Consider the following 25763-nt stretch of genomic DNA (forward strand, 5'->3'; position numbering starts at 1 on the left):
ATAGTGGTCCACACCTGTAATCTCAGCACTTTGGGAGGCTGAGCCAGGAGCATCCAAAGTTTGAGCAGAGCCTGAACAACTGAGCAACTTATCCAGACTGTCTCAAAACAAAACAAAAAAAGGCCTTGGTCTGGGCATGGTGATGCATGCCTATAATACCAGCACTGGGGAGGCTGAGGCAAGAGGATCACCAGGAATTCAAGGCCAGCCTGGGTTACAAAGTGAGTTCAAGGCCAGCATGAACTATGTAACAAAACCCTGTCTCAAAAAACAAAAGACCTGGGCTGGGGGTTTAGCTCAGTGGTGATGCTGCCTGCCTCACAAGCGCAAGGTCCTGAGTTTGATCCCTGGTACCAAAAAAAAAAAAAAAAAAAAAAAAAGACCAAAGGGCCAGGGATTTAGCTCAGCGGTTTCGCCACCTGCTGTGCAAGTGCAAAGGCCTGAGTTCGATCCCCAGTACCGAACAAAAAAAAAGGTGAAAAAAGGGCTTGGAATGTAACTTGGTGCAAAGGCCCTGGTGGTGGTAGGGGGTCTCAATTCAAGTATCTATGAAAGACAAGGAGTCTTGGGTGATATCTGATCTAAGACATCAGTGTTACAACCAAATAGTTACCTTATTTCCAGGTTTTCTCTATTCTCTTCTACAGACTACAGCTAAAGCACTTAACCCTCAATGGAGTCGCAGACAACCCTTCTGTAAGAGGGTGGTTGTGTTGCACCCTGCGCTGCTCTACTCTGTTCACATTACCTCCTTTCTTTATGCCAATGCATCATCCTATATCCTGTCAGAGCCAAGGAAACTGAGTCAGTGAGTGAGATGAAGAAACGTGCCCTTGCCACAACTAATTGGCAGAAATGTGATCCAAGTGTTTAAGCCAGAACATGTATTCTCTTTCTAAAAAAAAATCACACATTTCTCATATTAAACTCAGTGAAAGAAATTCACTCATCAAAGACATTCAATAGGGCTGTGAGTGTACACTTTTCTACATGTTCAAGGACCTGGATTCAATCCCTAGCACCCTGAGGAAAAAAAAAACCTGTTCAACAGGTTTTTGTTTTGTTTTGTCTGCACACTTGGGGATTGCATCCAGGGCCTTGAGGATGCTAAGCAAGTATTCTGTCTGAGTTACAACTCCAGGCCTATAGGTAATTTTTGGTACCAGGGATCGAACTCAGGTCCTTGCGCTTGCGTAGCAGGTGATGAAACCACTGAGCTAAATCCCCGGCCCTCCTACAGGTAATTTTTGAAAAAATTCTTTGGATGATACATTGTGCCAAGAATACAAACCTGTCCAAAAACATATCTGAGGACATAGCTCAGTGGTAGAGCACTTATCTAGTGTGCATGAAACCCTGGGTTCACTCCCCAGCCAAAAAAGAAAAGTATAGCGCACATATATTTATTTTTTTGCCTTGGTGGAGGGCTAGGGATTGAACCTAGGACCTTATATATTGTAAGCAATCGCTCTACTACTGAGCTACACCCTCAGGCTTTTTTATTTCTAGACAGGTCTAAGTTGTGCAGACTGGCCATGGACCTACACAGCTCTGCCTGAGCCTCTGGAGTAGCTGGGATTACAGGTGTGCACCACCCCTACTAGTCTATACTATAGTCTTCAAAAATACTATTGTCACACTGGGGAGTGTTGCACATCTTTAATCACATAACTGTGATAAATAAGAGGGGCTGGGGATGTAGGTTGGTGGTGGAGTGCTTGCCTGGCATGTGTGAGGCCTTGGGTTTATTCCCAGCACCAAACAGAGACAAAAAGAAAGGCAGAAGACTGTTTCAGATCAAAGGTGACTAACAACAGTTATCTGCATGATCTTGGACTAGGAAAAAATTGCCATAAAGGACATCATTGGGTGATAGGTGAAAATGAAACATGAACCATATTGAATATGGAATATTACACAATAATGCTGCATCCAAATTTCTTGATTTTGATCTGAGAACATCCTTGTTACAGGAAATATACTTTTAAGTATGTGACAAAATGTTCAGTTGGTCAATTTGAGTATCAGGTATATGAAAGTTCTTTGTACTATTCCTGCTCAAATGAATGGCAACGTTGTGTAAATCTGCATCTTATTTCCATATAAAAAGGAAAAAAAAGAACATAAACTTGAACAAATCTGATTTCTCCCTCCAAGGAGTTTACTAACATAAGACAAAAATACCAAACGCTAATGAAGATGGAAGATCACAGAATGCTTCTGTTTCATCCAGAAGTCTGCACACTCTGTCCCTCTTGTGGTTTAACATTTACATGGTGCTGAATTAATTTAACTAGCTCTTCCCCACATCTGGTGACAGGTGGAAACTGACCTCAACTGAGCACGAAGCCTTGGAACAGCGACTTTAGATTTTAATCTTCTTGATCATTTAGGGTAATAATTTTATAACAATGAATAAACTCAAAGAAGCCATTCATAACTGGATTGCTTAAGATGATAAAAGATAAGCGCAAGGTTCTGAGTTCAATCCCGGGTATCAAAAAAAAAAAAATGATAAAAGATAATGATTTGAACAAACATGTACTCAACTTTCATTATGTAATTTTTCCTGTAATACAAAATCCAAATTATCACCAATATGTACCTCTTCTTATATGACAGAGTTTAAGAAACACTACTCTTTTAAATAATGCTTAAAGCTAAGGGAGGGTGAAGGGCAGGGAGGGGAGGGGATGTAATAGGAATTAACATATGTGGGGCCCGGGATTTAGCTCAGTGGTTCCACTGCCTGCCTCGAAAGCACAAGGTCCTGAGTTTGATCCCCGGTACCAAAAAAAAGAATTAACATGTGTTACGTACATGTACCCAATCTCCACAGTGAATGTACTCATTCTGTACTGCAAGCGTGTAGTAATAAAATTTTTTTTAAAATGACATCTTAGGCTGATTTGAATTGCATAGCCACCTACTGCAGTTTATTTTTTTGTTTTTTGAGACAAAGTCTCACTTTGTAGTGCAGGCCGGCCTTGAACTCACTATGTAGCCTAGGCTGGCCTCCAACTCATATCTATCCTCCTGCTTCAGCCTCGGAGTGCTAGAATTATAGGCGTGCCCCACCAAGAATGGCTACCTACTGCAGTTTAATGTCAAACAAGTGTAAGTAATTTTAGCTAAGAAAAGACACAGTTTAAAACCAGGTCTCCTGTCAAATGGTGGGTGTACAACCTTGCCTGAGTCCTTTAAGTTTCAATAATGGGATCCAATTAAGGACCTAAACCCTGCCTTTTCATACTATTTATATCTAGTCTTAGCATTTAGGTTGTATATGCACTGCAGTTCCAGTCACCAGACCAAGGGGAATACTATTGAAAATATCAAAATTTAAATGCAAGAGTATAAAAAAATAGTTTGAAAACTATTAAACATACAATGATTGTTAGCTTCTTAAATTTGCCCACCAACATAACTCCAACAGAGAAAAAAAAAATACATGAATGTGGCCTACTGTAAAATTCATTTGAATTATAGATTTGTGTGTACCTCAGAAAATATTCCTTAAAAGTTTATTTTTTGTTTTGTTTTGTTTTGTTTTTTGAGACAGGGTCTCACTGTGTAGTTCATGCTGGCCTTGAACTTCCGGTGAAACTTCTGCCTCAGCCTCCCAAGTGCTGGGATTACAGGTGTGCACCACCACATCTGGATCCTGAAAAAAATATTACTGATCGTAGTCTGAGACTAAGATAATGTACGAATTCTTTGTAGGCAGGAAATTCCAAGTGAAGAATGGTTTAAAGTGAACAGGGATGCTCTGAAAAACTGGATTTTGAGAGAATGCTTGTAGGCAGAGGTGGCCCACACCCCTGAGTCGTGGGGTTGAACTCAGGGGCTCACATGCTAACCAAACGATAAACCACTGAGCTATAGCACGAGGTCCCCCTCTCTCCTAGTTCTCAGGCATGAACCCAGGGCCTTTGCACTCAACAACATCCCAGCCCTTTGCTGTTTTTTATTTTGATCCAGGATCTTTGCTAAGTGTCTAAATTGCCCATGTTGGGCTCAAACTTGCAGTCCTCCTCCATTAGCCTCCCAGAGTGCTGGGGATTTACATGCATGCACCACCATGCTTGGCACCAGACTTTTTAAATTTTGAGACAGGGTCTTGCTAAGTTGCTCAGGTTGGCCTCAAGCTTTCAATCCTCCTTCCTCAGCCTCTTGAATAGCTGGGATCACAGGCATGCACCATCACAACACCTGGCTTGCCATCCTTCTATACTTATCTCCTTCACTATGAAAGTCTTCTCCCTCTCCTTTTTGTTCCTTGGAGCGACAAGCAGAAAGGCAGAAGTAGAGCTGAGTCATTCTGCAGAATCTCAGCCCGGCACCAGTCAGCTGCTAGGTGAGAAAAGCAGCATTTAGAGTAATTAGGGACTTTTTAAAGAATGGGCCGTAGGGGCCCCAGTGTCAATGGCTGCAAATAGCAGCTTTATCCTCGGTGTATAGTGCCTGTTGCTTGTACAGGTAGCCTTTGGGACTTGGAGACAGCCCTTTCCCATGGAAGTTCATGTCTTTGACATCATGCTGTCCCTAATTCAGGTCGAGCAGTTATGGGGAGCACCTTTGGAAAGCAAAAGGGCACTGTGGCCAGGATTCTCACGCCAAGTCATGTCCATCTGCCCTAAGCTACAGACCAGACAGCATGTAATTGAGAACCTACACAGAGCCAAGTTCAAGTTTTCTGTCCACCAGAAGACACACAGCTTGAAGGAGGATTTTACCAAGTTTAATGTGGATGAATTTGAAGAGATGGTATCTGAGAAGAGGCTTATGTCAGATAGCTGTAGGGTCAAATATGTACATCCCTAACCACATCTCCTGGGCAAGCAGAGAGCCCTGCACTCATAAAGGCTGCACAGTGCTACCACCTCCTTACTCATGCCCACCAATAAATCCTAATTCTTTTTTTTTTGTACCAAGGATCAAACTCAGGACCTTGCACTTGCAAGGCAGGAGGCAGAACCACTAAGCTAAATCCCTGGCCCAATAAATCCTAATTCTTGCCCACCTAAAACAAAAAAAGCAACAGGCCAGCTGGGCATGATGGTACATACCTGTAATCCAAGCACTCTGGGAGACTGAAGCAGCAGGGTCACAAGTTTGACCCCAGCCTGGGCAACTTAGTGAGACCCTGTCTCAAAATATAAAATAACAAAAGGGCTGTAGCTCAGCATGAAGGCTCTGGGTTCAATCCCCAGTACAATTTTATTTATTTCGGTACCAGAGGTCAAAGTCAGGACCTTGTGTTTTCAAGGTAGGCATGGTACCACTGAGCTAAATCCCGGGACCTCCCAGTACAATTCTTTATTTTTATTTTATTTATGTATTTTTAGGTACTGGGGATCGAACTTGGGACCTTGCACTTGCGAGGAACGCGGCAGAACCAATGAGCTAAATCCCTGGCCCCCTATTATAATTCTTTTAAAAACCCACTTTCCACTGGTGTCAGAGCCCATGAACAGAATACCCAAACCAATGACAGTGGCATCTGAGGAAAGTAAGATTTATAAGGGTACAGTATATATTTATATTCTGTGAAATACCAATCTAAAGAGGTTGTCCATGTAACAGAAAGCCTACAGGGAAAAAGCAAATGAATATGGCAAATACTGTTTACAATATTCCTCCTTGGAGAGTCCCAATTCCAACTGAGTATGTTTAAAGATATAGTGAAATCTTATCACAAAAAAAGCCTCTTTAATCTTGTTTACCAAGCTTTTCACAATATTAATCAATAACTTTTTCTTTTTTTCTTTTTGGTAGAGCTGGGGATTGAACTCAAGACCTTATGAATACTAGGAAAGCATTCTACCACTGAGCTATGACTTGCAGGTATTTTTCTTTCGTTTTTAACACATTAATAGACCAACAAAAGACTGTCTTTTTTTTTTAAGCGACAGTAAGAGATTTATTACGTAGAATTTTAAAAGTACTCACTCAAAGAATTACAGTGTGGGCCCTCAACACAGCTGTGTTTTATTCCGGAACTGGGAGCACTTACATTTTCTTGAGGGGCCAGAAACCTGTGGGAAAGATGGCCCACCTCTAGGGATAATGGCCCATTTTACAAGTACAGACCCAGTTTTTTCCTTTTAAGATGGGTAATGGGAGAAACTGGCTCTGCAGACAAACTTAGGTCACATAAAAGAGGAAAAAGGCCACAGGGTGGGCTATCCTGAGGAATGTCTCATAGCCAAATTTAAGCATTCTTTGAATTCTTTCAATATGTTCCTTTATCTTTTTTTTTTTTTTTTGGTACTGGGGATCAACTCCGGACTTTGCAACTGCGCTTGAGAGGCAGGCAGAGCACTACTGAGCTATATCCCTGGCCCCGTTGTAGTCTTCTTAAAAGTACAATTTAAAAATATATAATTGTCTTTGTCTCCTTTCTACCTGTCTTTATTTCTTCTGTATCATTCCCCTCCCCAGACTTTATTAAATTTTTTTTTTTTTTGGTACTGGGGATCAAACTTGAGACTTTTCCCTTTCGAGGCAGGCAGCAGAACCACTGAGCTAAATCCCCACCCCTAATCCTTTTTTCTTAAGGGATACAGGGGGTTAAAGGTCCATCTTCTTGTAACTGCTTCCAGCTGGGGGTGGACACTCTGCCTAGCCAGGGATCAGAAGCCTCACTCTGACTGATTTATTTATTTATTTAGTACCAGGGATCGAACTCGGGACCTTGCGCTTTCGAGGCAGTCGCCAGAACCACTGAGCTAAATCCCCGGCCACTCTGACTGATTTAAAGGAGAAAAAGGAAGATGGGTTTTGTTGATGAACCATCACCCTTTATCCTTTGATAGTCTTGTGTTAGCAGACATGATCCCCTCCCCAGCAGCCAGGGTTAGTGTTACACACCACTTCATTCTTTCTTTGTTTATCTTTATTTTTTTTTTTTGGTACGGGGGATCGAACTTGGGACCTTGTGCTTTCGAGGCAGGCGCCAGAACCACTGAGCTAACCCCAGCAACACTTCATTCTTTCTCTGAATTGTGTTAGGTTTCTCCAATTTCTCTGTAGTTTCTAGTTTTCCTAACAGCTTTGCTTTTTTCTTTTCTTTTCTTTTGAGACAGGCTCTTGCCATATAGTTTAGGCTGGTCCTAAGCTCATTATGTAGCCCAAGATGGTCTCGAACTCGTGGCAATCCTCCTGCCTTGGTCTCCTGAGTGCTGGAATTACATGTGTGCATCATCATGCCTGCCTCCTGCTGACTCTTGATTCCCAAAGATTTACTTTTTTCTCATTTCACTAAGTTGTCATTTTCCAGGTGTCTCAATTCCAAGTCCAGTCCAGGAGAGGCTGTATTTTGCTGCCAGTCTTTCCTCCACATTTTTGTTTTTTTGGTACCAGGGATCAAACTCAGGACCTTGTGCTTGCGAGGCAGGCACAGTACCACTGAGCTAAATCCCCGGCCCTCCTCCACATTTTTAATTTTTCTTATTGCTCTATAGAACATACTTGTGGTGGATTGACTAATGGGCAACTTGTAACGCCCAACTGAACTGAATTAGCATGGTCTGGGTGTGGAGGATCCACCTGAAGACTGTTATCAATAGCCATAAAAAGAGAACTGGAGAAGATCGGGGCTGTTGATTTTCTAGGAGAAGCTTGCTGTGGATGGTTTTCCTGATGCGAATTAGGCTGTTCTCGTTGGAGGAGGAGCTCCGGTCCTCACTGTTACTGGGATTGACTGCTGTTCTTCTCAGCGGAGCTCTGATCTTCACCATGAGCATCACTTCCTGGCTCCAATGTGGATCCCTCAGCTTGGTGGCACAAATCCTTCATCTTACCGGCATACGTTTTCTGGCTTTCACCACTGGCCTTTAGGCCTTCCAGGTGCAGATCCTCAATATGGACAAGCATGAGACACTGCTGTGGGCTCTAGGCCACTGGCTGGACTCAAGGAGGACATTGCCTTGGACTCTTAAGTCTTTAGCTGGACTTGTGTGGGAAACTGCTGGGATCAAGGCCCTCAGCTGAATTCTTGGGGCTTCTAGTGTATGGTTAATCTCTTGCACCCCTTGCATTTGACGTTTTGGGTAATTATCATAAAATAATCTTAGAAGGGCCAGGGATTTAGCTCAGTGGTTCCGCCGCCTGCCTTGCAAGTGCAAGGACCCGAGTTTGATCCCTGGTACCAAAAGAAAATGTGGAATGCCAAGATGTACACTATAGCTTCTGCAAATTTGGCTTCAGGCAGGACTCAGACATGGAGCATCTGGGAAGAGAGTTTACAAAAAATAGAAAAACTGGGTGTGCTGATACACACCTGTACTCCCAATACCCAGGAAGCAGAGGCAGAAGGCAGAAGGACTTCTTGAGCCCAAAAGTTTTTTTTTTAGCTCAAGACTTTTGAGATCAGCCTGGGGAATATAGAAACCCCATCTCTAAATAAAGTAAATAAGGAGAAGTATTTTTTCTAATAATCCTGTGTTCTCAAGAAAGTGGTGCAGGGGGCCCAGGATTTAGCTCAGTGGTACCACCACCTGTCTCACAAGCGCAAGGTCCTGAGTTAGATCCCCAGTACCAAAAAAAAAAAAAAAGCCGTGCAGGTTTCAAGTAACAAAAGACTGGAAGCCACTGGTATTCAACTGAGCAACCTAATGAGCTCTAGAAAGGTCAAGACAGGCCTTGAAGGGAGAGTCTGGCAGTGAAGGCTGGAGAGAGCTGCACTGCTCTGTACTACCGAAGAGCTTAGGGCTCACCAACCATAATCTCTAAGGCTGGAGAGGGTAGGAGCAGACATGGGTTGGGAGAAGGGGAAAGACAATGTGACCACAATGTGGCCAGAAGCTGAGATCTTACTGTCAGGAAGCTCAGCCAGTGTGAAGTCGGAGAATGAGTGGGGACAGAGCTTAGCACTTCCTGGGTCTGACCCCCAGTACCATGGGGGCGGGGTAATGAGATATGCCATAACATGTGTGAACCTTGGAACATCATGTTAAGTGAAAGAAGCCACTCCCAAGAAAGTCACTTACTTTCATTTATATGAAATGTCCATAGAGAGACAGAAAGTGTATTAATGTTTGCCAGGGGTTTGGGAAAAGGGGGATAGGGAAGTGACATGTCAATGGGTAGTACTGTGAATGTGCCTCATGCCACTGAGCTGTTTATATTTATTTTGCCACAATTAAAAGAAAAGTCAGGTACCATGCACCTATAATCCCAACCCCAGCTATTCAAGAGGCCAACCTGGGCAACATACTGAGACCCATCCAAGAAACGAAACAAAATAGCCAGGCATGGTGGTGCACACCTCTGATGCCAGCACTTACAAGGCTGTGGCAGGGGGACCACAAGTTTGAGCCTAGCCTGGGCTACATAGTGAGTGCAAGGCCAGGCTGAATTACATAGTGAGACCCTGTTTCAAAAAAACCAAAAAACCAACCGTAACAACAAAGCAGTATCTGCCCTTGGGATAAAGGCTGCTATTCAAACACTGCCTTTCTAGTTTCTGTGTGGGAAATAAAGAAAAAAGCTGGTTACCTGAGGGTCCCGTTTTCTCCTTTGTCCAGGCTGGTGAATCGGCTGTAGAGGCGAGTGATCTGACTGTGGGAAACTGAAGAGCACAAAATTAGTCCTAGCCTCCATTCACACTGCACTCAACCCACTGTTGAGCGCTTCTGGGCTCATGACTTGGGGAGATGTTGCTACTCTAAGTCATCTCTACACTGTCAAAGCATGAAGCCGAAATGCAGAAGCACAGAGGAGTTAAGAAATACATCAAGAGCAATCAAAACTGGCTCTCAGGAATGATGTCTAGGCTTAATCAAGAATGTGTTAGGGGCTGGGGGTGTAGCTCCTTTGTAGAGCATGTGCTTGGCACGAGCAAGGCTCTGGGTCTGTCCCCCAGCACCACCCCTCAAATGTGTTAAATGCCAGATGGTTATTATTTAACAAAGACAAATTTAGTTTAAAAAGAAACTGTGAGACTTTTACATTTCGATGACCTGAGTCCGAGGGTATGAAAATCCATGCTTTGACTAAAAACTCATACCTATTAATCAGCTTGTGTTTCAGGCTGGCATTGCTGGGTAGGTAACCTGAACTGAATTAAAGATTGGGGAACAGCAAAGCGATTCTATTGTGAAAACCTTGTTATGTCTGCACTGAACACTGGAGGCTTTATCCCTTCTCTTTGGACTGATAGTAAGGATAAAAGATCACCACAGCCTGGTATCTGCCTCTTTGCTGTGACTGCATGAGCTCCTCTGAGTTCCCAAGAAAGCAACTGGGTTCCAGGAAGCAAATTAGGCAATTTATAAAGTAAGTGGCTGTACTATCACTAGATGACATTTGCAAGAAAGCGATTGTACTCTTGCATTTGGATTACCTCTGTAAATTCAGGCACAAGTTGACAATTAAAATGAGCAAATACTTGCAGGTACATAATAAAACTTCAAAAAATAACAAAGCATTTCTGGGAAAAAGTTTAGACCTGGCACTTTGGAAAGAAGGGGGAAAAACCCCCAAAAGCCTAAAGAACCCAGTGTGGTGGCGCACACCTGTAATCCCAGCACTTGGGAGGATGAGGCAGGAGGATTGTGGCAAGTTTGAGGCCAACTTGGACTACATAGTAAGTTCAAGGCCAGCCTGAACTAAACAGCCAGCGAGACCCTGTCTAAAAACAAACAAATAGGACTGGGGATTTAGGTCAGTGGCACCACGCCTGCCTCACAAGCACAAGGCACTGAGTTCAATCCCTGGTGGTGGTGGTGGTGGGGGGGGCAAAAAACCTAGAGAATGGTCATAGGAGAAAAGATCACAGCCGAAAAGGGTGTGACAAATTTGGACTTTGTCCTAGCCTGCACTTACAGAGGTGGCATAAGCACTTCTAATAGTTGTACTCCTCCCCAGGCTCACACAACAAAACCTGACTCCAGGTGTTAGGAACAATGGAACAAAGCAAACAAGGGCTGGAGGGGGGCAGGAAGTGAGTGAACCAGGAGAGGACACACTAGGCGGGCGCTGTGACTGGCCACTGTGACTGCCCAAGCATTAGGTTTCACCCTTGAAGAGGTGCTCTGTTCTGCACTACTAGTGCTCTAGGGGGAGCAGAGAACAGAGCACAGGGAGGGGGCAGAAGCAGCAGGGCTCCAGTCACAAAGGGAGCAGAGGCTGCTCTGCTAGCCAGGCAGGTATGAACAGCTCTCTGTAAAGAGTACACACTTTGGTGAAGGTCAAGGACACAGATTCTGATTCTACTTGTAACACCATTAACCGGCAAGGGGTAGGTAAAGGGGGTTATGGTCAGAGGAGGAAAGGAAAACATCGACCTGGCACTGCAGGTTAGTTATTGTCATCATTCTTCCAAGGTATGGTTTTATTGCTTTGCTAATTACTCTCCACCTTCCTCCTCACTCTGCCAGTCATAACCCTGTTCTTTAAGAATTTGACCAGTTGGGGCCAGGGATTTAGCTCAGTGGTTCTGCCACCTGCCTTGCAAGCACGGGGTCCCGAGTTTGATCCCCAGTACCAAAAAAAAAAAAAATGACTGCCCTAAAGAACTTGACCAGTTTACCCTGGCTTGGCCTTAGGCCTCAAAGGCTACTTTTGTACTAAAGTTCCCTTCAGTTTAGCAAAAATAAGCTAGTTAAAGAATTACTAAATTTCCTAAAAGATTTTTTGAGGCCGAGGATTTAGCCCAGTGGTTCTGCCGCCTGCCTTGCAAGCCCAAGATTCCGAGTTCAATCCCTGGTACTAAAAAACAACAAAACTAACAAAAAAAGATTTTTTGAGAAACAGTATATTTTTACAGTCCCAACATTGCTGTTTTCATTTCTGTATATACCACATAACATCAGTCACCCACATACTTTACATCATTGTAATAGATTACTTTTCATTTAGTAACTCATAATTTCTACATTAACTTGGACTACTTTTTAGTAACTGCACAATATTTAGTCCACTGGATCAGATTTTAGTTCTTGGAGTATTATATACAGCGATACCTGGCTCACCAACTTAATTCTTTCCATGATTCTGTATTTCAGATTACTTTTCCTTAAGAAGGAAAGGAATCAAATTGTTACTTATTTTTATATTCATCTTAATCCATGCATGTGATAGAAATCTAAATGAACAAAAGAATGCACAATGAAAAGTTCACCTAATACTCTAATTCTCCATTCTTGTAGATCAGGGATGGCGAACCTATGGCACACATGCTGCATAGGGCTGTTTGTATCACTGAAAGCTCTAAACGTTCACCATCACTGTCCTAGGCCATAGGCAAATACATTATTACCAGTTTCTTATGAGTCCCTCTAGAAATTCCCCAAATATATATATATATATATATATATATATATACACATATGTAACATATATAATTTTAAAATTGATAGGAATGTTATGATCGAGTCCTAGTCCAACTCTATCAAATAAATGACTATTTAGCATCTTTCTAATCTAGATCATCATTTAAAAGAGTGGATCACATGGGGCCGGGGATTTAATTTAGCTCAGTGATTTTGCCATCGCCTACTACCCAAGCCCAAGGACCCTGAGTTTGATTCCCGGTACCAAAAAAAAGAATGGATCAGGCCAGGGATCTAGCTCAGTGGTTTCGCCACCTGCTGTGCAAGCACAAAGACCTAAGTTCGATCCTCCTGGTACCAAAAAAAAAAAAAAAAAAAAAAAGAATGCATCACATAAACCTCTGACACTATGACTTTTTAAAACGCTCTTAATAAGTACTAGTCTGGCTTTATACCCTTTTTGTTGGGGGAGTGGAATTGATTCATGGCTGTTTGAACTCATACTTCACCATATGCTTACAAAAAATATGTACATAAGTATTCCAAACAATCATGAAACTATTATCTTTCAGTATAAACTAAGCTATATGGAAATCAGCAGAGAAATGTATAACCAACTGTCTTTTGTGTGTGCGTGTGTGGTATAGATTTGAAACTCCCGGCCTTGAGCATCATTAGGCAAGGGCTCTACTAGCCAGTCACATGTCCAGCCCCAGATGTCAGCTTTTAACATTACTCAGGTCATATCCAAACCTATCTCCTACGTTTCAGAACTAATGTTATAATATCATTAGAAAAGACTTTTGTAACAAAAAGGAGAGAAAGCTAGTCCAGGTGCTATATTCACCCTGACAAAGAATATTAAGCAGCCGGGTGTGGTGGCACACACCTGTAATCCCAGCACTTAAGGAGGCTGAGAAGGAGGACTGACATGATTTCGAGGCCAGTCTGAACTAACAGCAAGACCCTGTCTTAACCCCACTCAAAAAAAGAATATCAACCAATCTCTAATGGTGGCGAAGTGCCACAGTGGGCTGTTGTACCCTTGAAAGCTCTAAAGTGTTTGCCTTCGCTGCTCTAAGGTATAGAGCTAAGAACAATGTTAATTCACTTTTGTTTTTGTGTTGCCCAGGCTGTTCTTAACACTTGTGGGTTTAAGGGATCTTGATTCCTCAGCCTCCCCCATCCACTTTTTAAAATTTTATTTTATTTATTTTTGAGACAGGGTCTTGCTTTGTAGTGAAGGCTGGCCTTGAACTCACTATATAGCCTTGAACTCATGGCAATCTTCCTGCCTCAGCCTCAGGAGAGCACTCGTATTACAGGTGTGCATCACCACACCCAGCATCCTAATCCACTGGGGGTTTTTTGTTTTTTTTTTTATTTTTTTGAGACGAGGTCTTGCTATTAGTTCAGGCTGGCCTTGAATTCATTACATAGCCCAGGATGGCCTCAAACTCATGGTGATTCTCCTGCCTCAGCCTCCCAAATGTTGGGATTACAGGTGTGTGCCACCACGCCCAGCACCCAATCCACTTTTAAAGGAGGTACACAACCTATGTGCAGAAAGGTTTTAGAGCTCCACAAATGAGGCAGGATGTTTCCAGCAAGTCATTTGTACTAGAAGGCACTATGCTGGCCAGACAGGTGCCCCAAGCCTCATTCTTGGTAATCCAATGAAGTCTCAGTCACTCTCAGAAAAGACTGTGCACATAGACATGCCTCCAATGAAGCTGTACTTCTCTCCACTGATCAGCAAACAATTATTTTCATATTGTTGAAAATTATTTAAAAGACACTCCTAGGGCCGGGGATTTAGCTTAGTGGTTCTGCGGCCTGCCTCACAAGCGCAAAGACTCGAGTTCAATCCCTAGTACCAAAATAATAATAATAATAATAATAATAATAATAATAATAAAATAAAAGACACTGCTAATTTCTCTGACTATAGACCTTTTCTGTCATCACTGCCTCATGCTCAGAGCAGGAAGGCATTTCACAGAAGTGCCAAGCAGCAAGGGGAATGAAAAGAGAAGAATAAAAACAAAAAAGGGAGCCAGGTATGGTGGCACATGCCTATAAGCCCAGCACTTAAATAAAAAAGGGTCGGGGATACGGCTCAGTACAAAGGCCCTGGGCTCAATCACCAGTACTTTGCGGGTAGGGGAGACAAAATGAAGAGTAGTTATTTTAGCCTTGCTTTTATCCTCAATCTTAAGGCAAAGGAAACCAAGATAACACATAAAAGTACAGCCAAAGGGAGTGCTAAAGACTGCAGTTAAAGCTTGTACTCCTAACCATTCCTCCTAAACACTCCATACCCAAACATTTTCCTGTTATCAGGGCTTCAAGGCATATTTTATAAAACAAATGAGGCCTATTTTCTTATAAATGGGGAAATGTTATGGAATTACTGTGTTCTTAGGTGTGATAATAGTGTGGTTATGTAAGAAAACTTTTTTTTTTTTTTTTGTACCAGGGACTGAACTCAGGACCTTGTGCTTTCAAGGCAGGCAGTGGCACCACTGAGCTAAATCCTGGGCACAGAAAACTTCTTTTTCTCATGAGATGCATTCAGAAGTATTTAGGGGTAGGGCCGGGGATTTAGCTCAGTGGTTTCATTGCTTGCTGTGCAGGTGCAAGGACCCGAGTTCGAACTCCAGTACCAAAAAATTAAAAAAAAAGTAGTATTTAGGGGTAAAGGGCTCTAATAGCTGCAGCTTTCAAATTGTTCACCAAAAAAATAATTTAGGGATATGGATGTAGCTCAGTAATACAGTGCATGTTTAGTATGCATGAGTGAGGTCCCGGGTTTAATCTCCAGGATACCCGCACACACCCCCATACACATACACACAAAGATATTTGGACAAATCTGATAAAATTTAATTCACAGTAAGTTTTCCTTCTCAGTACAACTTAAATTACTGCTACCTTCTCTTTTATAGCAGCAATGAATACCACCCACCTATCACTCTTTTATAGTACAGTATGCAGATTCAGCCCAGCCTTAGCAGTTTAGCGATTTGGCAAGACCCTGTCTCAAAATAAAAAATAGAAAAAAGGTCTGGGAACGCAGCTCAACGTGAAGGCCCTGGGTTCAATCCCAAGTACAACAAGGTGGGGTAGACAACAGCTTATATCAGTGCAACTGCTGCTGGGGTCAATTATCCTCTGAATGACTAAACCAGCTGGGTGTGGTGGATCACCATAGTTCACGCCTGCCTCGGCTACCTAATGAGCTCAAGGCCAGCTTGAACTACAAAGCAAGACACTGTCACAAAAAAAAGACTAAACTCCCAAGTATTCCATGCTCTGGACCACCTTCTCCTACAAACAAAATGTTCATAGGGTTTTACTCACTCTGAGTGGCACGTGGTTACTTCTTAGCCTTTCTGACAACAAATGCGAAGAAAACTCTGGATCAGAACTACAAATTACTTAACCCCACACCAGCTAAAGGTATTAGTTACCTATGCATTTCCATCTCAATGGAGACAAGATGGCACGGTCTTCTTTCACAGGGAGAGAACCTTCAGACTCTGCGGTGTGGCCGGGTGGGACTTCAATGGGCCTTCCATTTGGAGGCAGTAGCAGCCAGAAACTGAGCTTCAGGAAACTATTCTCAAGTGATTGGTTTTGCTAGACATGTGTTCTTGGTTGAAGTATAGAGAAACCCACACCCTTCATACCATCATTACACCCTTTCAAACAAACAGAACCTCACCAGCCAGTACAATTTATTTCCTAAACCTGATCAGCACCCTCCCCACACCAACACACAAACCAGAATATAGACACTAAAAATAAGCCAATCTGCATTCTTCAGGATGTAGGTGGGATGAACAGTTTCTTATAATTAAGGTTTTAAGTAACTCATGGTTATTGCTACAGTTAAGTGAACTTACAGAAATTCCCAGGACATTAGTGACCTTCCTCCAATTACATCTTTTATTTAACTTTAGAAAGATGTAGAGTCAGCCTGGCGGCACACGCCTATAATTCCAGCACTTGGTGGGCTGAGGTAGGAGGACTGCTGAGAGCTGGATGCCAGCCTGAACTACATAGTGAGACCTTGTCTTAAAAAAACAAAAATAGAGCTGGGCATGGTGGCACATACCTGTGATCCCAGCACCCGGCTAAGGCAGAAGGATCACCTCGAGTTTGAGGCCAGCCTGGGCGACATAGTGAGTTCAGGGCCAGCCTGAATTACAAAGGGAGACCCTGCCTCAAAAAACCAAAAATAAACAAACAAATAAAAAAACCCAACCAAACAAACAAACAAAAAGTAGAGATGTCAACCAGGCATAGTGGCAGTGTTTGTAATCCCAGCACTCTGGGAGGCTAAAGCAGGTGGATCACAAGTTCAAGCCCTAACAGTTTGTAACAGTTAAATCTTGGAAACAGCCCAAATGCCCATCAACGACAAATGGATAAAGAAGATGTGGTTTATTTATACAACAGAGTACTACTCTGCCATAAAGAAGAATGAGCTTGAGACATTACTGGTAAATGGATGCACCTTGAGTGAAATTACCCTTATGTGAAATAAACTGGACACACATGTGTAATTAATTGTTTCTCTGATGTAGGAAACCGACAATGGAAATAAGGACTAAAATGTACAACAGTTATTGGGAAATGGGAAGAAAATGTTCAAATGAGGAGAACAAGAGAAGGGAAGGGAGAAAGGAAAGAAGGGACAAGAAAAAAGGAAAATAGAAGGAAAAAGGGAAACAAAGCTTTTGTATATAACGAAGGGAAGAGGGGTTGGAGAGGGGGAATGTGGAAAAAAAGAAGCAAGATATATCATGTACAGGTACAAATTCCCTATGATTAATTTTATCATTATGTACATCTAAAATGTACCAATAAATGTTTTGCTTTACAAAAAACAAAACAAAACACATATTCGAGCCCAGTTTGGACAACTCAGGGACTAAGTAGGACTGTCTCAAGGAAAAAAAATGAGTGGAGTAGGGTGGTGTAGCTCAGTGCAAAGCCCTAGTTTCAAACCCCAGTAAAAAACAAAACAAACAAAAAAAACAAACCCTGAAAGGTATCAAAAGACAATCTAGCAAATGTGTTATACCAATACAATTTCTTAAACTGTTAGAAACATCAAGCTTTCTATTTACTTTCATAAAACTGACAAAACTATCTATACTTGATTCCTAATGCTTATTGAAAATAGGAAAAACAAAAAATGCTGCTACCTCCTCAAAATATATAGCTCTAAACACAGTTACTGTTTGTTTTTTGACACATGGTCTTGCTGCGCAACCTGGCCTTGAACTGCTAGGCTCAAATGATCCTCTTATCTCAGTCTCCTAACTGGCCTAGACAGAGGGTTTTCTTTTTTTGAATACCAGGGATCAAACTCAGGACCACTTGAGAAGCAGGTGCGGTGCCACTGAGCTAACCCTGGCCAGTTTTTATAGCTAGCACACATAACTGTATTTTCCAAAAACGATGACTGCTCTTTGATTCAAAATAATAACATCCTCTTTGGTGTGGTGGTGCATGCCAGTAATCCCAGCACTCTGGGAGGCTAAGGCAGGAGATCGAAAGTTGAAGCTCAGCCTGGGAAATTTAGGGACTTAGCCCTATATTAAAAATAAAAAATTTTTTGTTGTTTGTTTTTGAGACAGGGTCTCATTATGTAGTTCAGGCTGGCCTTGAACTCCTGGTGCTTCTTCTCCCTCAGTCTCCTTGAGTGCTGGGATTAGAGGTGTGCATCACCACACCCAGCCTTGAAAACATCTTTTACAGGGAGAAGGGGCTGGAGTGTAGCTCAGTGCAAAGGTCCTGGGGTTCAAAACCCAGTCAAAAAAGAAAAAGGCTGAGGACATAGCACAGTGCCAAAGCACTGGGTTCAAACCACAGAAATGCCAAAAATAAATAAATACTAACATTTACATGGCACTTGTATCCAACACTATTCTAAATGTTTGCATAATTTATTCCACTTATGGACATAAGAATCCTATAAAGTAGGTACTAATACTATCCCCATTTTTCAAATGATGAAAATGAGGCTCACAGGTAATTTTTTTTTTTTTTGGTGGTACTGGGGATCAAACTCAGGACCTTGTGCTTGTGAAGTAGGGGGTGGAACCACTGAGCTAAATCCCTGGCCTGGTAATTCTTATCTACAATTACTTTTCCAAATATTCAGTGGCTAAATTTCAAGCTAAATTAGTCACACATGAATTCTAATCAAGCCAAATTTATGACAAAATATTTCAATATAATCATCAATTACAATGCAGCTGGGGATTTAGCTCAGTGGTTTCGCCACCTGCTGCGCAAGCACAAGGACCCGAGTTCGATCCCCGGTACCAAAAAAAACCTGCAATGCATGAAGTTGGTTCTCCTCAATATGATACATTTTCTAATTGGTAAAGGGAGCAGTAAAATGTCTTATATTTGTCACTGTGTTTCCATCTTCTAGTTCCCTAAATCTTTCTCAAACAAGAGACAGATGAGACCCGGGGATTTAGCTCAGTGGTTGCCTGCCTCGCAAGCGGAAGGGTCTGGAATTTGATCCCCAGTACCACAAAAAAAAAGACAGATGAAAATAAGACAAATTTCACCTGTCTACACAACCTTAAAGGTGTGTGTTGTTTTCAATTTTTCTAAATATTGTGCATCAAGCTAAAATTACTGCTTTAAGAAACAACTCTGATAGACACTAAGTAGATAAACTGATGGCTTAACTGGGAGAGTGGAGGACTGACTTTGTAGCAGTCTGGGGGAGACTGTTCCTGGAAGCCGCCCCAAAGCCCTAGGTTAATTTATCCAAATCTAATCTATTCTAACATGCACCAAGGCCCAATTCTTCTCCTCCATGAAGCCAGTGCAGACTCTTCTTCCTTCATCTTCCGTCCAACCAAACTTCCTGGTGAAGGTGGGTGCCACATAATTTCAGTTTCCTTATGTCATATTGCTAATCAGAACTCTCTCAGGCTTCTTCTCCCCAGCCGGGTGTGGGTGTTTTTTGTCACCATCTGCTCTGAGTAATCAGTAAAATAAATACTGAACACAGACACTGGGAAAATTTCTCGAGGCTTTCAGGCTTCATACATGCATTTGCACTGATTTTTGCTTGAGAACCACCCTCATGCCTGAGTTACTGCCACCGGTCTCATGGTAAAATAACCTAGAGTTCTATATAGGAATCCAGGCCCTTTTCCTTTGGTCAAATGTAAATAAACCATAATGGGATTATTGCCCCATTCAATCTGAGGCAAAAAGAGCTTTTCCCATCCTCAATTATGGTTTACACTTCCTCATTATGTCTCTATTTTAGGCACAAATGCTTTAACTCAGGTGTCACCTTAGACCTAAAGTAGTCATTACATTTACAAGTGTGACCAGAGGTCATGTGACAAAATGTAATAAAATGCTTGCTGAATCCAAATTGATTCTATTTCTAGTCCTGGAGTCAGAGTAAGTCATAAAATGACCATAAGGTTAAGTGGCCAAATACTGCAAATTATAATTTGCTAACCACTTTCCAACATTCATTCAAAATTGTGAAATAGATTGCTTGTTAGGTGGTGAGGTCGTCATAGATAAAGGTCTTTATGGAGCAGTTTATGGCCACCTATTAGGGGATGTTGAAGGAAGCAAACCTATCTGATAAGAGGTGGGACTAGATATCATCTCTCCCAAGAAATAGATGGGGGGAGGGGAGCATGTGGTAAAGAATTAAGACATGTATAGGTTCCAACTCCCCATGATGAATGTAATCGTACATACTGCAAACATGTACTAATAAAAATAAAAAATTTAAAAATAGCATCTCTCAGGGCTGGGGATTTAGCTCAGTGGTCTCGCTGCCTGCCTCGAAATCACAAGGTTCTGAGTTCAATCCCCGGTACCAAGAAAAAAAAAATAGCATCTCTCTATTGAACGTGGAATTTGTCAGAAAGCACCGGACAGCTTTTATGTGTGTCCCCTCACCTTCAGTACCAGGGATCGAACTCAGGACCTGGCGCTTGCCAAGCAGGGGCAGCACCACTGAGCTATATCCCCAGCCCTGACAGCTTTTGATTTATTCCAGGCCAGTACTGCCTGAAGTTCTGTAGTTCCCCCAGGACTCCTCAGTACTGCCAATTGGCCACTGAGTTACGCTTTATGTCATTATCAAAAACAAGTATCATAAAAGACATAGGATGCAGAACTCCTAACTCAACGAGTCATAAAAGGTCAGTGAGGAAATATTGTATGTATTAATATGACTCCCCATATATTGAATTATCAAGGATTATTCAAAGTATGATGGTGTTTCACAGAGCTTCTCAATTCCAACGCCCCGTTGCTCCTTGTTCAGGTTAAGCAGGAAGAGACTGGAGTACAAAAAATCAGTTCCTAGTACAAATTCACCTTAATATTTTTGGAGTATATCCAATTTCAATAGCGACTGCATAAAGTACAGTGTGACAGCAGAAATCAATACATGAAATCGTGCTGGTGGTCGCGGTACCTAGGTTTTTTCTCAGACCCCTGATTGTTTACCTTACGATCTTGCTTTCTGAGTTTATTTTTCCAGTTTGTGGCAAGAATTTGTGCTTTTAGGTCGTTGCCGAGAAACGTCACAGAAATATTCTACAGGACTCATTCAGAGTTCCTGAATTTGCTACTCGGGCTTTACCTACGGATCAGGATGGCTCTTTATTGGGAAAGTTAGTTGGACGGAAGATGAAGGAAAGGAGTGTGGGGACTTTCGTGGGCAGGGAAGTGGATCGGGACTCCAACTTGGAGGGGAAGGACAGCCTACATGAGCCGCAGCCCTGCTCCTGAAAGCTACAGCTGGACCGACAGCTCCTCCAGCTCTCGGTCCCCGGCGCTGTAGGCTGCCCAAGACTTCTCAACATTGAGGCACCCCAAGTCCTGACCTCTGCAGCAGCCGCGCTCAGTCCTGAGGCCGGCCGGAAGCACTGGGCCGCGTTCCCACCCGCCAACCCCAACTCACAGCCGGTCTCTTTCTTGATCTCCTCGAGCTCTTCGTCCCGCAGTAACGTGGAGGCCCGAGACCCCATTACCGTGCCGGGAGCTCCTCCGGGAGCGGCGGCGCCTGAAGCGACGGCGGCAGTAGAGAGAGAAGAAGGGAAGAAAGGGCTAGGGGTCAAGAAGGGAGAGGGCAGCGTTGTGCTGCGAACCTGGGAGGAAGGCCAGGGCGGTGCGCGGGGGCGGGCGGCCGGGGCACCAGCCAATCAGGAGCGAGGCCGCAGCCTGCGCCGGAGCCGACGTCTCCACTCAGCGCTCCAGCCCCCGAAAGAACCTGCCGGGCGCAGGCGGAGACAAGGCCCCGCCCCCGGAACAGCGGCTCGCGCCGGCCTTAAAACAGCAACACCACTGTGGCTCTGGCGACAGCAATTAAAAGGGCAACTCCAGCTAGGTACCGTTTTGCCACACTCTGACTAGCAGGCCGGCAGACGGCGTAGCCAACCGGTTTCTCACAAGACCCTAACACCGGAATCCCACTCTACTGGGGCCAGAGACTGCGAGAGAAAGAAAAACAGAGAAGACTTCGCGTGGAACCCTGACGGCGTGCCCCCGGAGCCGTGCACTGGGAGCCACGCTCCACTTTCCCGGCGGCCCTCTCTCTGCCCGACTGCAGGGGACGCAGGGGAGCCGACCTCGGCCCTCGCCGATTGGCTCCCTGCACGCGGCGCCCAGCCGCTCTGCCCCGCCTTGTTGCTCTGCGCTCGCTCTGGGGCTTTCTTAACCGCCGCCGAAGGCCTGGGAGCGCCACGAGACTGCCTCCTAATCGCAGCTCCTCTTTTAGTTCTTGACTCCAGTTCAAAGAACTCACCATTTGACTGAAATTAAGGTCTGGATGTCCCAAACTTCCTGGGGGGTTACCCTACAGGTGGAGGAGAGTGAATTACCAGCGTTAAGAGACCGCCCATTTGGTTCATTTTTCTTAATAATGACAGATACTGTATTTCATTACATATTATGACATATTCTTCATGAAAAGTTGAAAGCCGTCGGGCGTAATGGTGCATGCCTGTAATCTTGGCACTCAGGAGGCTGAGGCAGGAGGATCGCTCAGAGTTCAGGGCCAGCCTGAACAGCATAGCGAGACTCTCAAAAAAAAAAAAGTTGAAAGCCCCCCCTTAATTAGTATGTACCCTGTCAGGTGAGCCAGTATTTTCTGGGTATTTCACAAACTTTCTTGGGCCTCTTTTTCAAATATAAATTCTTGCACCTGCTATTTTGTTTCTTTTAAGATATTTATTAGGGGCTTTTCCTATTTTATGTCCTTTTTGTAAAAAAAAAAAAAAAAAAAAAAAGCCCCCCCTTTATCTGTTGGATTAACTTGAACAAAGTGGTTTTCTCAGGCTTTCTAGTTCGTTCTCCTGTACCTTCTGGATGTACAACTCTTGGTCTTACTTTAGACCACAAACATCCTGCACGAGAGGCCTGGTTTTATAGTTTAGGTTCCATTATCTTCTAGTCTGGTGACTTTGTGCAGGTGTCTTAAATCTCTAAGCCTCTGTCTTTGTGTATTTAGGTTACAGTTCTTGCAAGTATCGAATAATATTTGTAAAAGCACTTGACCTTAAAATATATGTAAGGTCATAATAGCCTCGCAAGTGCCAGGTCCTGAGTTCAATCTCTGGTACCAAAGAAAGAAAAACCGCTACTATGTAACATCTCATCTTCCTAGTAGAATTAGTCTCTAGTTATTTCATCACTGTATTTTACTTAAATTAAAAAATTCACTGGTTGGATTTTCCTAGTGTGGCAAAGACAAGCAGCTTTTAAATTTAAAGCACAAACATTTATTTAGGGCTCTAAATACAAGGATATCCAAATAACAGAATTGTTCTCTAAAAATACTTAAGAAAGGATTAATCTTTTAAACTATAGTAACACTAAAGAACGTAAAAGAATGTCTGCTCTAAATGATAATTATTTCTGTGAGGTAGAGTTTTTTCTTTCTAAATCTCTGCACTGTGATTATAATCCTCCCCAGGCAGGGGTGCTCATCCTCAGTCCTTATTAATTAACTGATTAATTTTTGGTTAATTTTTTGTGCCATTGAACCCAGGACCTCACAAATGCTAGACAGATATTTTACCACTGAGCTACATTTCCAACACCCTTTTTATTTTTTCAAGGGCAGGTTCTTGCCAAGTTACCCAGGTTGGCCTCAAATCTGTGATCCTCCTCCTTCAGTCTCTGGAGTAGCTGGGGATTACAGATGTGCAGCACTGTGCCCATCCTCTTATAATTTTTTTTTTTTTCCTAATCATGAGCAGGTTTCATTTTCACCTCCCAAGAAGGTCTTAGTGTATGGTGGATGATAGTTGATCTATCAGGCTACACAGGACTGGTCCCAAAGCTGTGGTCAGGTTAATAATGGTTTGGGGTTTGTTTTTTGGGGGTTTTTTTTGGTACTGGGGATCGAACTCCGGTCCTTGAGCCTGCACAGCAGGCGGCGAAACCACCGGCCCTCAGGTTAATATGGAATAGTCCTTAAAGTGACATGGTAGGTGGGTTGGTAATGCATAAATTTAACAGTTCTAAGTCACTTCTGCTTTTGTTAATAAAAACGTCAAACTGGAAATGTTATTAACCAAAAGTGGCTCGATCCAGAAGAGGTCACATCCCAGACATTTCTGAGTAAACAATTTATTGCAGCATGTGTTGGCACACATTTTTGTTGACATCAGTTTTCTTTATTGGTTCTTGTTCTTTTGCCATTAAAAATGACATACATGGGGTGGGTGTGGTGGCACACACCTGTAATCTCAGAACTTGGGAGGCTTGAGGCAGGAAGAGCACAGAGTCCAAGGCCACCCTGGGCTACATAGACTACATAGTGAGTTCAAGGCCAGCCTGAACTGCATAGCGAGATCCTGTCTCCAAAAAAAAAAAAGGCATATATGTGCCATTGAAGAGCCTCTAAATGTTCTGCTTGTTACATTTGGCTACATAAGGAAAGGGAACACTAAGCCTGTTTTATGGACAAACTATTTTGCCCAAAGTCTTACTGTGTTCAGACTCAACTGTATGAATTAAGAGTTGGTGCTTGCAATGGATCTTTTCTCATTAGCATTCTGAAAAGATGAAATAAACTGAATTATTTGTGTTTTTATTATTCTTACAGATACGGGGAAGGAGACAGTAACCATACTCCTCAAATCTTAGATCTTTTTATTAATTTTGGAGTGTTTGAATATTTACAGAAGACTATTTGAAAACTGCTTTTGGAATCAGAGCATGGATCCCAGCAATGACTACCATTTCCTCAACCAGATTTTGTGGAGAAGAGTAAAACTCACTCTGGTCTCTGGTGTCTTTGAAGGTGTGCTCCATCATGTGGACCCCGATAAGATTGTTGTCCTGAAGAAAGGTCTTGTTCAATTTTCCTACTCTTCTTTCTCTTTTAAAAGATTAATGGCTAAGTGTGAGTGATGACTTTGGGCTCATTAGCAACTGAGAGTGCGCTGTTTTATTTCTATTTTAGGGAAAAGATAACAGGAAGATTAGAATACTGTTTTCTGTAACAGAGCAATGTGTCTGCATATACTGGTTGGTTCTCATTTCTTTTTTCTTTCTTTTGAGTTTTTTTGAGACAAGATCTCACTATGAAGTTCAGGCTGGCTTTAACCTCACTATGTAGTCTAGGATGGCTGTGAACTCGTGGCAATCCTCCTGCCTCCAGCCCATTTATTTACTTTTTTTTTTTTTCCCCTATACCGGGGATTGAATTTGGGACCTTGCACTTGTGAGGCAGGCAGTGGAACCACTGAGCTAAATCCCCGGCCCTCATTTCTTTACTTTTATTGACATGATAGTGGATATTTTTCAGTTGGGCACTTCTCTTAATTTCTCTCCCTATGCATCTTGAAATTAAAGTACTGTTAAAATTATTCTTTGCTTCAACAGGCAAATCACAAAGATAGTAATGAGTTAATTTTTCTCATGCTAAAAGAAATCTAGAGGTAAACTGTTAAGCAGTTCAGTGTCTGGAAGAACAGGGACTAGGACCTTGTGTTCTTGCTCTGCCACCTCAGTGACATCTGTCATCTTCATGGGTCATAGGGTAGTCTGCATCTCTCCACTTCACTTCTGGTTTCTCAGAAAGGACACAGTTGTCTATGTGTGATGGCACCTGCTTGTAATCCCAGTACTTAGGAGGCTGATGCAGGAGGATTGCTGAGAGTTTGAGGCCAGCTTGGGCTACATAGTGAGTTCAATACCAGGCTGAAGTGTACAGGGAGACCTAGTCTCAAAAGAAACTTTAAAAAAAGGAAACAATTGAGGAACAGGGAAATAGAAGAGATGGATGCATAGGGAAGTGTGGGGAGGGATGCAGACCTTCCACACCCTCTCTGGTGTACCAGCCTCCCAGCACATGCAGATATTCACTGTCCTGGAAGCTTCAATATACGGATACAAAGTTTCTACTCACCTAGAAATTGACTTGCTAGGGTAGTTGTTTTCCTTGCATGATAAATT

The 25763-nt window shown here is 42.8% G+C and overlaps 2 protein-coding genes and 1 pseudogene across 13 annotated transcripts in view; 2 read left to right on the forward strand and 1 right to left on the reverse strand.

Annotated features, from left to right (window-relative positions):
• Positions 1-21889, reverse strand: part of Chp1 (calcineurin like EF-hand protein 1) — a 41364-nt gene extending 19475 nt beyond the window's left edge. The window contains exons 1-2 of the mRNA XM_004861596.4: positions 21259-21889; positions 9502-9574 (exon numbers count right to left, since the gene is read on the reverse strand). Of these exons, the coding sequence (XP_004861653.1) occupies positions 9502-9574; positions 21259-21325 (140 nt within the window). The 5' untranslated portion in view covers positions 21326-21889. The remainder of the gene's footprint in view (positions 1-9501; positions 9575-21258) is intronic.
• On the forward strand, positions 4420-4505 carry LOC147829006 (small nucleolar RNA SNORA70; annotated as a pseudogene).
• Positions 21890-21912: 23 nt separating the features above from the next.
• Exd1 (exonuclease 3'-5' domain containing 1) overlaps positions 21913-25763 on the forward strand; it is a 37549-nt gene continuing 33698 nt past the window's right edge. For 3 of the 12 annotated variants that reach the window (XM_021241936.2, XM_087207443.1, XM_021241934.2), the window contains exons 1-2: positions 21914-22119; positions 24409-24654. In XM_021241936.2, coding sequence (XP_021097595.1) covers positions 24522-24654 — 133 coding nt within the window. In that variant the 5' untranslated portion in view covers positions 21914-22119; positions 24409-24521. Of the gene's footprint in view, positions 22120-24408; positions 24655-25763 lie in introns of those variants that run through there. The other 9 variants (XR_015449756.1, XM_021241932.2, XM_021241937.2 and 6 more) reach the window with 7 other exon arrangements.

The sequence above is a fragment of the Heterocephalus glaber genome, unplaced genomic scaffold, assembly GCF_053883595.1.
Source record: "Heterocephalus glaber isolate CG9 unplaced genomic scaffold, H.glaber_assembly_v1.0 deba00000809, whole genome shotgun sequence".
In the NCBI taxonomy this organism is placed as follows: Eukaryota; Metazoa; Chordata; class Mammalia; order Rodentia; family Bathyergidae; genus Heterocephalus; species Heterocephalus glaber.